Here is a 13,614-nt window from a genome sequence, read left to right as displayed (position 1 = left end):
CAGTGGACAGTAGCCACGCCAGCCTGCAGAGCCTCACCCCAAGGCAGCCACTCTTGACAGAAGATCCCGCCTGGAGTCTAATGTCCCTGCCCAGCTCATAGTCTCAGGTGCTCCAGTGCCCACCTCTGGTTAAAAAGGGTGCTTTCTTCATCTCGGTCCCCTAAACCCGATTTTGGCTGCCAGTCACAGTGGCCCCAACGCAACGAGATGAGACCCCAACACAGTGAGATAGGACCATGGGGCTGGGAGATGCCGAAGTCACACAAGTTCTTCAGAACATGGTTTCTGTTTTGATTTTAGAATAAAACAACAAACTCTTGTAAAGATTTTTAGAAAAAATATTCCTATATTGGGCCGGGGATATAGCTCAACAGCAAAAGTGCCTGCCTAGCAAGTGTGAAGTAATGAGTTTGCTCCTCAGTACCAAAAAAAAGCAAAAACCCACAATTCCTGTAAATGCAGGACTCTTCTAGAACACCATGTTGTCAGTCTCCAGAAAAGGTGGTGGAGGCAGGCTCAGGGCTCAGAAGCGGGGCCTGCGCTTGCGGCCAGTATACTGGGTGTCAGGTCGGACTTCCCTGCACCAAGACAGAACAGCAATGGCTCAGAGTGGGACACGCGCCATGCCCTCTGTGGGCAGGTGGTCCTTAGTGCCACAGCACTGGGCTCCCTGGCGGCCTGTCCCACCAGTACTCACTTGCCCTGCCGCCGCCGGCGTGCCTTCTTCTCCAGCACCCACTCACGGCTCTTCTTCAGCATGCCCCGCCGCGCAAGCCCGTGCACAACCCTGTGTCAACACAAGGCTGCAATGACCAGCCTGCTGCCCACAGGGGGACCCCTTCATCCCTGTGGCAGGGAAGTGAGCTTCCTTCTGTGGTGAGAGGCTGCAGAGGCCCCTTCTTTCCATTGTTTCACCTTCCCTTCCACAACAGTCCCTCTTCCTGTGAGGCTCTGGGGCCAGAGGCACTGGGTGTGGCAGGAGGGTGGGGTGTACAGCCCCTCACCTACCTCACAGCCCACAAGCCTCCTCCTGTGGTAGAGCCTACTTGGGGGCAGACTAGGCCAGGAGCAGGGCCCCAGGAGGCAGGGACCCCATCGAGGCTCAGGCCAGCTTGGGACTCAGCGTGCCTGCCGCAGCCCAGCTCCCAACCACCACACTTGTCAGAGGCAGGAAAACAAGGCTGCCCACTCATGGCAGCGCTGACGATGCTCCTCCGGTGCTGCTCTTGGCCTCCAGCCCTGGCTGAGGAGCAGTGGGCTCCCCAGCAGCCTGAGGGGCAAGAGGCCTGAGAAGAGGCTCCCACAAGCTGCAGTGCCACCTGGCAAGCACGCTGCTCCCCACCTAGCTCACAGGGTGCTCAGCACAGGTAACCCCCAGCTGAGCTCCTGCAGGCCTGGCCTTGGTGCTCAGCAAGCAGCCCCATCCTTCTTGGCTCGTAACTGCACAGAGGCCCAAGGGCTGTGACAGGCAACCAGGACAAACCCAGAAGGGCTGGCACTATGGGAAAGGGCTGGAATCCAGGAGAAGCTGGCACTGTGGAGGATCCAAGGGGATCGCTGGGAGAAGAGAACCTAGAGAGGGCAGGACTTCAGCAAGGGCTCTGCTCCCTCTAGGGACTCTGGGAAATTCATCCTAACATGATGAGACATCATCTAGACTTAAGGGTGTCTAGAGAAGGGGAAACTTGGAGGGCCACATGAGTAGGGAAAAGGAAAAGAAGACCAAGGACTGGAAAGGCCACAAGGCTCTGGGGACAGTGCAGAGAAACAAATGCGGGCACACTTATGAGTGCCACTGGATAATGGGGCCTGCTAGGCCACAGCAAAGGCAGCTACCGTCGCAGGACTGTCACACAGGAAGCACAAACATGGGGCAGAGTGGTGAAACAGGACAGGGTATGAGCCAGTGAGAGCAGGCAAAGGCATCAGGGAGGCAAAGGGAGCAGGTGAGGATCCAGGAGCAAAGGAGGTAGGGATGGTAGTCAGCAGCACTGTGCACCCAGCCCTCAAGGGAGCAGCTCAGGGGCAGGAGCAGCAAGGATGAGGGAAATAAAGCGAAAAAAAAAATGCAGACAAGAGCTCAGGTAGGCACAGGTTTAAAATGTGTTCTTCATCTCCCTGTTTATTTAAAATTGTCTGGAATTTGATGGACAGAAGGGACAGCAAGAGGAGAAGCCCCTGGCTATCCACTCCCCACCTCGCCACTTCTGTCCACCCACTGGAGGACCCAGCACACTGCCAACCAGGCCAGTGCCGTCCCTTTCCTCAGCAGGTGGGGACTGACCTGCCACAGTCAGCACACATGGTCAGGACACGCAGTCCGCACACACTGGCTGAGCACAGAGGGTCGTAAGATGCATAAAGGGGGCGAACCCCTCCTTTTCCACAAAGTGGAGGATGGGCACCTCAGAGCACAAACATCTGCAAGAGGCTCTGGCTCCCCAACGGGGTGGCCGGGGAAGACAAAAACAGCCATGGAGGGCAAGGGTCAGTGACATAAGCCTGGGTGGGGACAGGAACACTCAGGACTTGTGCACTGAGAAACTGTCCCAACTCATTCTTTTCTGGCCGCTTTTCCTCTTGATGTGTGAAGTCTTACCACCCATCAGTCACATCAAGTAGGACAAAGAACTAACCTCCCTCTTTCCTAAAAAGACTTCCTGGTGTCAGCGACACCAGGGCCACTAAGGTATCACTGTAGCTGGGCACATACATAGTGACCCATAAATAAAAACATGATTTGGAACAGTGAGGGGCAGACACTATGGGGAAGGGCACTGCAGCTGCAGATACTGGGCAGACAAGTGACAGTGACGAGACATGATCTACATTTTAGGAAGAAAGAGAAGAACAGGACAGTCTTGCTGCTGTGTGGAAAATGAACTGAAAAGAGGCGAAGACGGCCAGCAGGGAGCCTCACAGACAGCTACGCAGTGATGCAGGCAAGGGTGGCGATAGGAGCACAGTGGAAGCGGGAGGCTAAGACTGGGGACACATACTGAGGAAGGGCCGGCAGGACAGGCCGGCAGGGCAGCTGGCTGAGAGGCGGAGGCCAGACAGGATGAGAGGAAGCCTGGAAAGTCAGAGCCAAGAGCTCAGCTTGGCTTGAGATATCCAGGGCAAGCCAGGTGTGGACACTGAGGTGGCAGTTGGGAGATCAGAGTGGAGTTGGAACTAACGCTGTGACACCTGGGTTTTTGTTCTCTCTCTCTCTCTTTTTTTTTTCTTTTGGTCTTTTTATTGAGATGGGGTCTCACTATGCAGTTCAGGATGGCCTTGAGCTCACTTTGTAGCCCAGGCTGGTTTGTTCTCTTTTCTATCTTTTTCATTTTTAGGTACCGGGAATTGAACTTAGCGCTTTGTGCTTGCCAGGTAAGCACTGTGCCACTGAGCTACATCCCCAGTCAGATGTGACGTTTGGGCCGCTGGCTGTCTGGGTACACACCTGTGATCCCAATCTGCAATCTGGGAGGCTGAAGCAAGAGGATCCCAAGTTCAAACCCAGCCTAGGCAACCTAGTGACTTCATGAAACCCTAAAAATCAAGTTGGGCATAGTGGCAAATGCCTGTAATCTCAGCACTCTGAAAGCTGAGGCTGGAACATCATCACCGTGAGCTTGAGGCCACCCTGAGCCACACAGTGAGTTTAAGGTCAACCCAAACTGTGCACCAAGACAATGTCTTGAAAAAACTAAAATTAAATAAATAAAATGTAAAAGGCCTGGGGATGTAGTTTAATGTACAGGCCCTGTGTTCAATCCCCAGTACCACAAAAAAAGAAAAAAAATGTATTAGTGGACTGTCTCAGTTGGCATTTAAAGGAGTGCAGACAGAGTAAGGTAAGGGAAGAGGCAGCAAGGGAGGCAGAGCGTGCCAGCGGCGGGCTGGGGAGGAGGGAGCATCAGGAAGGCACAGGTGCCATCTTAAAGCCGGCATCTGAGCTGGCGGGGCGGGTCGGGTCAGCTCAGCAGGGACGGAAAGCAGAGCAAGTGAGGTGACTTGGCAAGATGAAGCCGTGGGCTTGATGGGAACCATTTGTGATGAGACAAACTGAATGAGGAGTAGAGAGGAAGCAGGAGGTGGTAGGCATAAGGACTCCGCTGCCCAGAAAGCCCATCACAGGGGGTCCAAGGGTTGCTCTGGGCTTTGGGATGCAAGGGAAGGAGGCAGAGGGAAGGGCACAGGACGAGGTTGGAGGAGGAACGGACAGCCGGCTGAGTGCAGCACAGGGAGGGGCAAGCACAGGCTCACAGGAGCAGCCAAGGCCCGTCTTGCCACCATACAAGTGGCGCCACCTGAGGCCTGGGGAAGCAGAGAGACACACAAGCCGAGCTGGCAGCATTCAAAAGTGCTGAGAGGCGGAAGCCAGACAGGATGAGAGGAAGCCTTAGGGGCTGGGGCTTTAGCTCAGTGGCATAAGCACCTGCCTAGCAAGTACGAGGTCGGGAGTTTAATCCCCGGTACTACAGAAAAAAAAAAACAAAAAAAGAACAAAAGCGGCTTTACCTGGCCTTGGTGAACTTGGACTCCGTGGCCTCCTCTCCATCCTCACTTGCACTCAGGCCCTGCAGGAAATCACAATGGTCTCTGATCCCTCTGGAGCTCTTATCCTATCTGCCCACTCAGCAGCTATGTGTCCAGGCTGCGGCCCCTCCAGCAGGCATCAGGCGAGGACTCACAGGGAGCCTAAGATCCCTCTCCTGGGTCTGCAGGGCAGTTCTACCTCCTGGCTCAGGTGCCCTGGCCACCAGCATTCTCCCAGGCACATTTTCCAGGCCTACAGACCAGGATCCCTCACCTTGGGCAGAGAGGCCGAAGGCCCAGAGAACAGACAGAGGTAGAACCTGGAACAAGAAAACCCAGGTAAGGCTTGGCTCGCAAGGACTCACCCCTCCACCTCCTGCTCAGCCTGGTGACCCACCCTAGTACCATCTTGGTGCCACCCCAGGCCCCACCCTCACTTCTTCGCTTTGGCACTGTTGGGGTAATCCACCACCACGCCGCCTGTGAAGCCAGCCCTTGTGGCCTGGGTTGTGATGAGCTCCAACTGTGGGCAGAAGGATGGATGTCAGGCTGGAGGTATAGAACCTTCACTTTCACCACCACCACCCCCTCGGTACCCTACCTGGTGACAGAAAGTCTTTTAGTCCTCAGAAACCACAAAGCAGAGCATGGGCCAGTCAGTCATGCCACATTTCCCTTGGGGGAATTACAGAACAAAGCATTCCTCCCCAAACTCAGCTCAGAGATCCAGCCCCACTCTCAGAAGTGAATGGCCACCAACTGGGAGCCATGCGTTTATGTTAGTGGTCAGGGCCAGCTCATCACCTATCTGAGTCTGTACTTCTTTTTTTTTTTTTTTTTGTCTTTTTCCTTTTTATTGGTACCAGGGATCGAACTCACGACTGCCTGCTTGCAAGGCAGGCACTTATGCCGCTGAGCTAAATCCCCAGCCCCTGAGTCTGTACTTCTAATTTCCAATTCATCTTTCCCAACTCCTACTCTGGTGTCCCCTCCTCCACCACTGTCTCTTCAGACCCCACCCCCAATATTTACATATCTGGGCATGGAAATGAGTAAATTCTGCCATGCTACCTGTGACACTATCTTGCCTGTCAGATACTCACCATGTCCCAGACAGCAGCCCTCAGGACAGGAAGGAGGTCATCAAATGTGCTATTATGGGTCCCTGACCCTCCAGGGTGCTCATTCCTAGCCCCCCCCATCAGCACGAGTTTGTTTTGTCACCTCCAACACTAAGAGGACAGCTCAGTGATGAGTACAAAGCCCACCGGCTCTGGGCCACCCCGGTTCCTGCCCCCTAGCAGCCAAGGGCTCACCTGCTCCGAGTTCTCCGGATACAGCTGCAGGACAGCCCGGGCCCCACGGACCTGCAAGCAACACAAACGTTACCACTTCATGGATTCCCTCTTCCCGCCTTGCTCACTATACATATCCAGAGCTCCCATTATGTCAAGTCGCTGCTCTCGGGGCTGCAGACATCAGCACCCTCAACTAACCGCTGCTGCTCAGCTTTGGTGGAGGAGGCAACTAAGCACCAGGAAGAATGACAAACAGGGATGAGGTAGAGCCCTCTGGCAGACACTGCTGCGTTCTCCTGTGGTCTAGGACACCTCAATGGCTACTTGAACACACGAAGGAAGAAAATTTTGGCAATGAAGAGAACTTCAAGATGAACCCCAGCACACATGGGGAAAGACCATGACATGTATGAGACCACAGGCGACACCACTTAGGACAGCTGGGGTGCCGTGGGGCAGCCTGAGGAGGTAAACTCAGGCGGGTCTTCAGAGGTGTAAAAGAAACTCAGCCTATCTGCTCTTAGTAACCAACTGAAATGCACACCAGCTCCACCAAAAAGATAAGATGTGCATACTCTGAAAGGGTCCTCTGTGTAGGACAAGACATCCCCACCCTCATTTGCTGTGGTTCGTAACCCCAAACCAACCTCTTATTAAAATGCCCAACCTTGGGGCCAGGGATTTAGCTCAGTGGCATAAGTGCCTGCCTGGCAAGCATGAGGTCATAAGTTCAATTCCCAGAACCAAAAACAAAAAACAAAAAACAAATGCCCAGCTTTGGCAACTCAGTGAGGCCTCGTCTCTAAATTGTGAAGGCCCTGGGTTCAATCCCCAGTATCAGTGAACCAATCAATAAAATGCAGCAGAGAGAACCCAGGAATGGTGGTCAATAGGAATCGCCTAATCCAAATCAGTCAGTTGGTCTCAGACGCTGACATCACTATCTTTGGGTTTGATAAAACATCAGCCCAATAAGTTTGGCCTTTTGTTCAGGCTCAGGGCCAGACAGAAATCACCACAAGGAGGTTCTGCTACCCAATGTGGCCCTGTCTGAGTGGCTTTCCTGTCATGGGACCCCACAACTTCCTCACTCGACTGCAGGGCAAGGCAAGGACAGATAGCCAGCCCAGATGGGAGGCAGATCTCATACTCACAAGAGCAGAATACAGAGAAGAAAAAAAGCAATACAGGCGCTTGGCAGGGATGTCAGACTTCTTGTTAGCATTACAGAGCCACTGCACGGCAGAGATGCTGGAAAGGAAGGGAAACAGTCAGTAGGGGTCCAATCCCTTCCTCTTCCCACCCTCCTACCTCTCCAGGACTCTGCCATCACCCACAAGGATCTTGTGTCCACTGCTCTTAGGAAGTCCTGGTCCTCCCTGGCCACCTCCCATGCACAGATTCATGAGGCTGTGCAGAGGGGCAGCATTCACTTTCTGCTCCAGCCAATGCAGGGACCTCCGTGTGTCAAGATCATCTCTGCCCACCCGCCACCTTCCCTTGCCCAACCATAGGAAGTACACTTGACTGCCACTCACTGCCTCCTAGGCGGGTCCTTCTACTGTACCTGCGAAGGGTTGGTGTGGAGCCATCCTCCCTGCTGATCCTGCCTCACTGCCAAGAGCACAGAGCCACAGAAGCCCACACTCTGCCTCCCCCAGCCTCTGCTTCTCCCCACTGCCTCAACACCTACTGCCCTGCTGAAAGCCTCAGCCGCCAGACTTGGTGGCACACACACCTGTAATTGCAGCCCTAGGGAGGCTGAGGCAGGAGGACTGCCATGAATTTGAGGCCAGCTTGGGCTACATATAAGTTCAAGGCCAGTCTGTCTCAAAAAACAAAACAAAAACCATCTCATCTCCTATGAAGTTTCACACACATCCCTGTGAACTCCCAAATACCTTTCACATCTGTGTATGTGCCTCTGCTCACATCATCCTCTCACTAAGCAGCCTATCCCTGGCCACAGATGTTACCCAGTCCCTCTCACTCTCAGCGCAATCCTGTGTGCATTGCTGCCCCTCACAGCTCCGGGGGCCCATGATGCCTCACACACAGCCTGCATGAGACTTGGTGTTGGGTAGCCAGGCCTGTCTTATGGTACTCTCATAAACCAATCATAATCTTTTTTTTTTTTTCATTTGTAGGGCTGGGATCAAACCCAGGGCCTTTGATATGCTAACAAATGTTCTACTACCAAGCCACATTTCTATTTTATTATTATATTTTATTTTAAGTAGAATAAAACCCAACAATACAAAACAGAATACAGCCAATCAAAACAAAGCAATGAAAGTGGTATAGAACCTCAAAACAGGGCAACAGGTCATCAACAGTGGCTACCATAATATATCTTGCAATTTTCACAATAACTGTCCATTCCCTCATACATAGTACAATTGAACAAAACAGAATATAACCCATCAAAATAGAGTACTGAATAAAACAAAAATAAACCAGAACAAAACAAAACAGTGAGAATACTGGATTTCAAAAACAAAGACAGAAGGAAATCCAACATATTTGTCATATTGCATACTGTCATCTTCCCAATAAGTGCTTAGACTACTGGCTTCAGTCCTGCAAAGTCAACCAAACAATACAAGTACTTAACTATCTTTGTACCTCAGTACCAAGCCACATTTCTTTTTTTTAGTTTTTGTCTTTTTTTGAGACGGGGTCTCGCTACGCAGTTCAGGCTGGCCTTGAGCTCACTTTGCAGCCCAGGCTGGTCGAACTTGCAATGATCCTCCCACCTCAGCCTCCCAAATGCTGGGATTACAGCCGTGAGCCACCACCCCTGGCTCTAAACCACATTTCTAACCCCCATAGATAACCTTAAATGCAGGCATGGCTAGCCAAGGATGTGGAAGAACTTAAACCATTTATACATTGTTAGTGATGTTATAAATTGTTTAAAAACCCTTTGGAAAACAAACACACTCCTCTAGCCCAGCAATTTTTTTTCTTTTTCTTTCATTCTGAGACAGGGTCTTGCTATGCAGTTCAGGCTGGCCTTGAGCTCACTTTATAGCCCAGGCTGGTCTCGAACTTGCCAACAATCCTCCTGCCTCAGCCTCCCAAGTGCTAAGATTATAGACATGAGTCACATGCTCAGGACCCAGCAATTCTATTTCTAGGTATATACTTAACTAAAGTGTATGCATGTGGGCATCAGGAAACACAAATGAGAAAGTTTATAACAAAAGATTTCAAACCTACCAACACGGCCGGTGTTCTCCTCCCTCATACTCCACTGCACCTTAGATAAGGGCCTATGGTAGAGCAACTTTTTTTTTTTTTTTTTAAAGACAGGATCTCACTATGGTGCGAAGGCTAGCCTCAAACTTGTGGCAATCCTTCTGCCTAAGCCTTCTAAGTGCTGGGATTACAGGCTAGAGCAAATTAACAACAACAAAAAGCTTGCCATACCATTTTCAAAAGTAGGAAGAAATGAACTGGAGGTGCAGCTTAGTGGTAGCATACTCATCATGCACAAGGCTCCAATTCTCAGCACACACAGGACTATTCACTCTTCAAATTTATATTGCTGGCCTTTGTTTGTTTGTTTTTGCTGTTTTGGAAACCTCCTCTAATTACAAAAATGCAGCTGCTGCTTTGAAATGCACCTTTACCTCAATCTTACTCCTACTCATATAAAAATCTCCACATCTAACTATTTACTCCTCACCGGATTTTAGCTCTCAACCGAGGATCACCCAAGAACTTTCCAAAGAACAATTTTATCTTTCTATTCCTTACATCCACCCCCAGTAACAGAACACTACTCCAAATGCCAGACAGAACTTGGCAGGAAGAAAACTTCAGGTTCTTAGCAGTAATTTCAGTCTGCTAAGGTCTTCAAAATGTGACCCCAACAACTAAGTAAGGCCCTGAAGCCAAAGAAGAGATCAGAAGTCCCATCCATTCTCCACTAGAGCTGTCTGAAAAGCTGAAAACCAGATGGCTATTGGGACCCACAAGACAGTGGCAGCTAACCCAAGAGGGCCACTGTAGGGACTCCTCTAAACAATGGTTGGGCCACAAAAGGACTCCTAGACGCTCAAAGGCTGCACCCTAACTCCACCCCTAGCATATACAAGTCCCTCAAGTTGATCACAGCAGTAGACAGTTTTGGAATACAAAAGGAAATAAAAGGGAAGGGGGTACTCCTTTGAACTTATTTATTTGATAACCCCAGAAGACATACACTTTAGGTATCCTGTATGACTCAGCTAGATGGCCAGGCTTGGAAGGCACTGGCCTACAAGATTAAAAGCTGGAAGAGAAGATTCTCACCTAATACAACCATCAAAGGAACCAGGTCTAAAAGGAATACCCTGGCCCATGTCCCCCAGAAGAAGGTCTCCCTCAGTTTCTCGGTCCAAGGCGGCATCTACATTGGAAAAAGGACATGAAACAAGGAGACAATAAATATGGCAGCTTAGGGACAGGGACACAGCTCAGTGGTACAATGCCTGCCTAGTGAATGTGAAGTCCTCAACTAGCTTTCTGGTTTAAAAAAAAAAAAAATGGCAGCTTATACTCATGAGGGTAGTTGACTCTGCTGATAAAACAGGACACACTCACCTAGCATGGCAGGACTGATATCTATGCCCACCCAACAGTGCCCTTCCTCTGTGAGGTAATCTCCACTCAGCCCAGTACCACACCTGGAAGACATAATCAGAAACTTACAAAGTTGAGCAGCAAGCTCTCCACCACCACCAAGATGATGAGAACCAGGCCTCAGGCGCTCACCCAATATCCAACAGGTAACAGGACTGTCCCTCGGGCAGACAGAGGAGCTCCAATGCTCGCTCAGCCATCTTGCTCTGGACATCAATCATCCGTGAGCTAGGAAGGCAGAAACACAATTAAGTGATGATGGAGCCTGGCTAATACTTCTCCCATACCAAAAGCTGAAAGAAGATAAAACTACAATCGAGCCAGACACAACCTTTGCTGACACACCCTTTTGTTGTTGTTTGGAGACAGAGTCTCACTATGAAGTGCTGGCTGGTCTTAAACTCACTTATGTAGCCCAGACTAACCTTGAACTCACAAGAGATCCTCCTTTCTCAGTCTCCTGAGTCTGGGATTATAGGCCTGTGTCACCAAGGCCAGGCCAGACCCCTTTAATCCTTATTGAGATCAACAAATTCAACTACAACTATTTAAATGGGACCCCAAAAATCTATGTAATGTAGCAACTCATTACTTTATTGTAACAGAAATTATAAGTACAGCAGCTGTAAAGCTTATGTCAAAGGAAATGAATCATAGATAAGGACCAATCAGTGACTATCAAAACTCCTATCAGGCTTTGATGCTTTACTACTTAGGAACATATTCTCTGAAACAGTTATCCACCACAGTTACTGTCATGGTTTATGTTTGTGTCCCCCACGCCTCATGAGTTTGCATTGTTCATTCGTGATGGTTCATTGTCTAGTGCTTGGATTGATGGTGTCAGGGCTCCACCCACATACGGGTGGAACCAGGATGTGATGTAATGGCAGGAAGAAGGTGTGTCTTTCTCTTTTTGCTGGTTTGAGCTTGCTGTTGGCGGCTGCCATGAACAGCAGTCCAGCCATGCCCGCCTGTCTTGAAGCCAACTGAGTGTGGACCGAAACCTCCAAAAACTGTAAGAAATAAACCTTTTCTTTCCCAACTTTGGGCTTCAGGTATTTTGTCTCAGCAACGAGCATAAAGTAACTAAGACAGTTACTCTCACATATAATGACCAACAATGCACAAAAATTTGTAATGGGCTGAAGATGCCGCTTAGTGATAGTGTGCCTAGCATATATCCTTCCCCAGCCCAAAAACCATCTAAAATACAAAAACCTTTAAGAGTACTGTCCATGAGAAATACAATGCAAGCCTTCTGACTTTCAGGTAGCCAAAGTTAAAAAGAAATAAGTACATGGTAGGTTAAGTTTTCTTAACCCCCATATACCAAATAATACACTTAACCCAGTGTGCCTAAAATATTTTAAAATATAATTAAAGAGAAAAATTAGTCAGGAGTGATGGCACACTATACTCATTATGCTGAGAGGCTGAGGCAGGAGGGCCACAAGCCCAAGCTCAACCTGGGCAATTCAGAAACTGAGATTCTGTCTCAAAATTTACAAAAGGCTGGGCATGCAGCTCAGATAGTTCAATACCCAGTAACACATAAGTAAAATATTTTAAGACATTTTGCAGTTCTCCATAAAAAGTCCAACAGACTAGCTACATTTTAATAGATGTACACCAGGTGTGGTGGCACACATCTGTAATACCAGCACTTGGGAGGGTGAGGCAAGGGGTTTTCCATGAGTTCAAGGCAAGTGTGGGATATGTAAGCAAGTTCAAGGCCAGTCTGCACTATATAGTGAGACCTATCTCAAAAAACAAACCAAAACCAGTATCAAAATCAACAGTCACGCCTATAATCCCAGCAGTCAGGTGAGACACAGGGAGACCAGCAAGACTGAGACCTGGGGTACAAAGTGAATTTAAGACCAGTTGAAACTGCATAGCAAAAAAAATAATAATCATCAATGGATATATATCTGGCCTTTCCCAGGATCAAGTGAATCACACAAAAGAATTTTCAAAATCCCTAATACTGAGAGTTTAAAGCTAGAAGAAAGTCTATATTTTATTCATAAAGATACCTGTGCTAGAAATTTTTGACTCTCTTTGTCTTGGACGCCAATTTAAAAAGATGGGAGAAAAATGGGTATCTACAGAATTTTCTACTAAGTAGTACATCAAAAAGGAAAAACCAGACTCAGAAGATCATGCTCTACTCTTTATCTGTCAGATAGATGATTTTGTAGTTACACTAACTACTCTATAAAATTTTAAAAAATAATACCATGTCAACGGTTGTAAAATTTTAGTGAGATAATGTAAATGGGAACACAGCAAGCAAGCCTTCATGAATATTATTTCCTTCCCCACAATGGTAGCAACACTTTGCTCTTATCCTCTGCCTACTGCCTATTCTACCACAAATTCAAAGCAAGCTGTCAGCTGCGCATGGTGGCACATGCGTGTAATCTCAGCACTGTGGGAAGCTGAGGCAGGAGGATTCGAGTCTAACCTGGGCGATTTAGCCAGGACTTGTCTCAAAAATAATCTTAGAAAGGGGCTGGCATATAGCTCAGTGCAAAAGCTGTGGGTCCAATCCCTAGCACTACACACAGACACAGACATACACACACACACACCATAATTTGTCACACTAAATTCTGAAAACATCATAGATAAGGCAGGCAATGTCACACCCACTCTGACACTAAGATTATCAAGGCCCACAGGAGTGAATGCCTAACAGGTGCTTTAACAGTGACAAAAACAGCACCAACCCAGATCTCTCCTCACCCCCGCCCCACAGCTCTAAGAGCTTTCCAAGCACCGCCTACAGTCGGGGCAGCCTGCCGCCCCCGGCTTAGACGCCGCATGGTATCCAAGGCTCCCCTCACTTGCGAACGTATTTCCGGGCTTCATTCTGGTCGTAAAACTGAGAAGAAAGAAAGAGAAATGACATGTAGAGGAAAAAAATCTAGAAGCAGTGGCCATGAGACAAAAGGGTGCCGCAAGACACGTCTCACCAGTTCCGGAGGTCCGCCGTGTTCGGGTCTACGGCCGCGACACGCCATCCTGAAACCTTAGCAAGCGGCACGCCAGTGCCTGCGATCCCGGGAGCACAGCTTTTACGTCATCAGAGGTGCGACCGCCTCACAATACGCACGCCACATCCCACTCCCCGCCTTCCTTTTGATTGGCCTTCAAG

The 13,614-nt window shown here is 49.3% G+C and overlaps 1 protein-coding gene and 1 non-coding gene across 5 annotated transcripts; both read right to left on the bottom strand.

Moving 5' to 3' along the window:
- Positions 1–326: 326 nt before the first annotated feature.
- Positions 327–13,582, bottom strand: Bud23 (BUD23 rRNA methyltransferase and ribosome maturation factor). Of its 4 annotated transcripts, XM_003470028.5 has the most exons (12): positions 13,433–13,582; positions 13,304–13,341; positions 10,584–10,679; positions 10,413–10,495; positions 10,122–10,218; positions 6,977–7,073; positions 5,841–5,891; positions 4,962–5,047; positions 4,799–4,844; positions 4,507–4,565; positions 698–787; positions 327–578 (listed from the first exon to the last, which is right to left on the bottom strand). In XM_003470028.5, the coding sequence occupies exons 1-12, from the start codon at positions 13,478–13,480 to the stop codon at positions 524–526; spliced, it is 846 nt and encodes a 281-aa protein (XP_003470076.1). In that variant the 5' UTR covers positions 13,481–13,582; the 3' UTR covers positions 327–523. The 4 variants fall into 4 exon arrangements, with proteins under 4 accessions (XP_003470076.1, XP_013008180.1, XP_013008179.1 ...); XM_013152726.3 differs by lacking the exon at positions 10,413–10,495 and having other exon boundaries at positions 10,521–10,679; positions 13,433–13,535; XM_013152725.3 differs by lacking the exon at positions 13,433–13,582 and having other exon boundaries at positions 13,203–13,307.
- LOC111756954 (small Cajal body-specific RNA 20) lies at positions 1,157–1,287 on the bottom strand. Its single transcript, XR_002791347.1, has one exon. It is a non-coding gene; the product is annotated as a small Cajal body-specific RNA 20 (non-coding RNA).
- Positions 13,583–13,614: the final 32 nt, after the last annotated feature.

This window comes from Cavia porcellus, unplaced genomic scaffold (assembly GCF_034190915.1).
Source record: "Cavia porcellus strain 051 isolate PalLab524CR breed Dunkin Hartley unplaced genomic scaffold, mCavPor4.1 scaffold_23, whole genome shotgun sequence".
NCBI classification, from domain to species: domain Eukaryota; kingdom Metazoa; phylum Chordata; class Mammalia; order Rodentia; family Caviidae; genus Cavia; species Cavia porcellus.
This window is presented reverse-complemented; position numbering and strand designations above follow the sequence as displayed.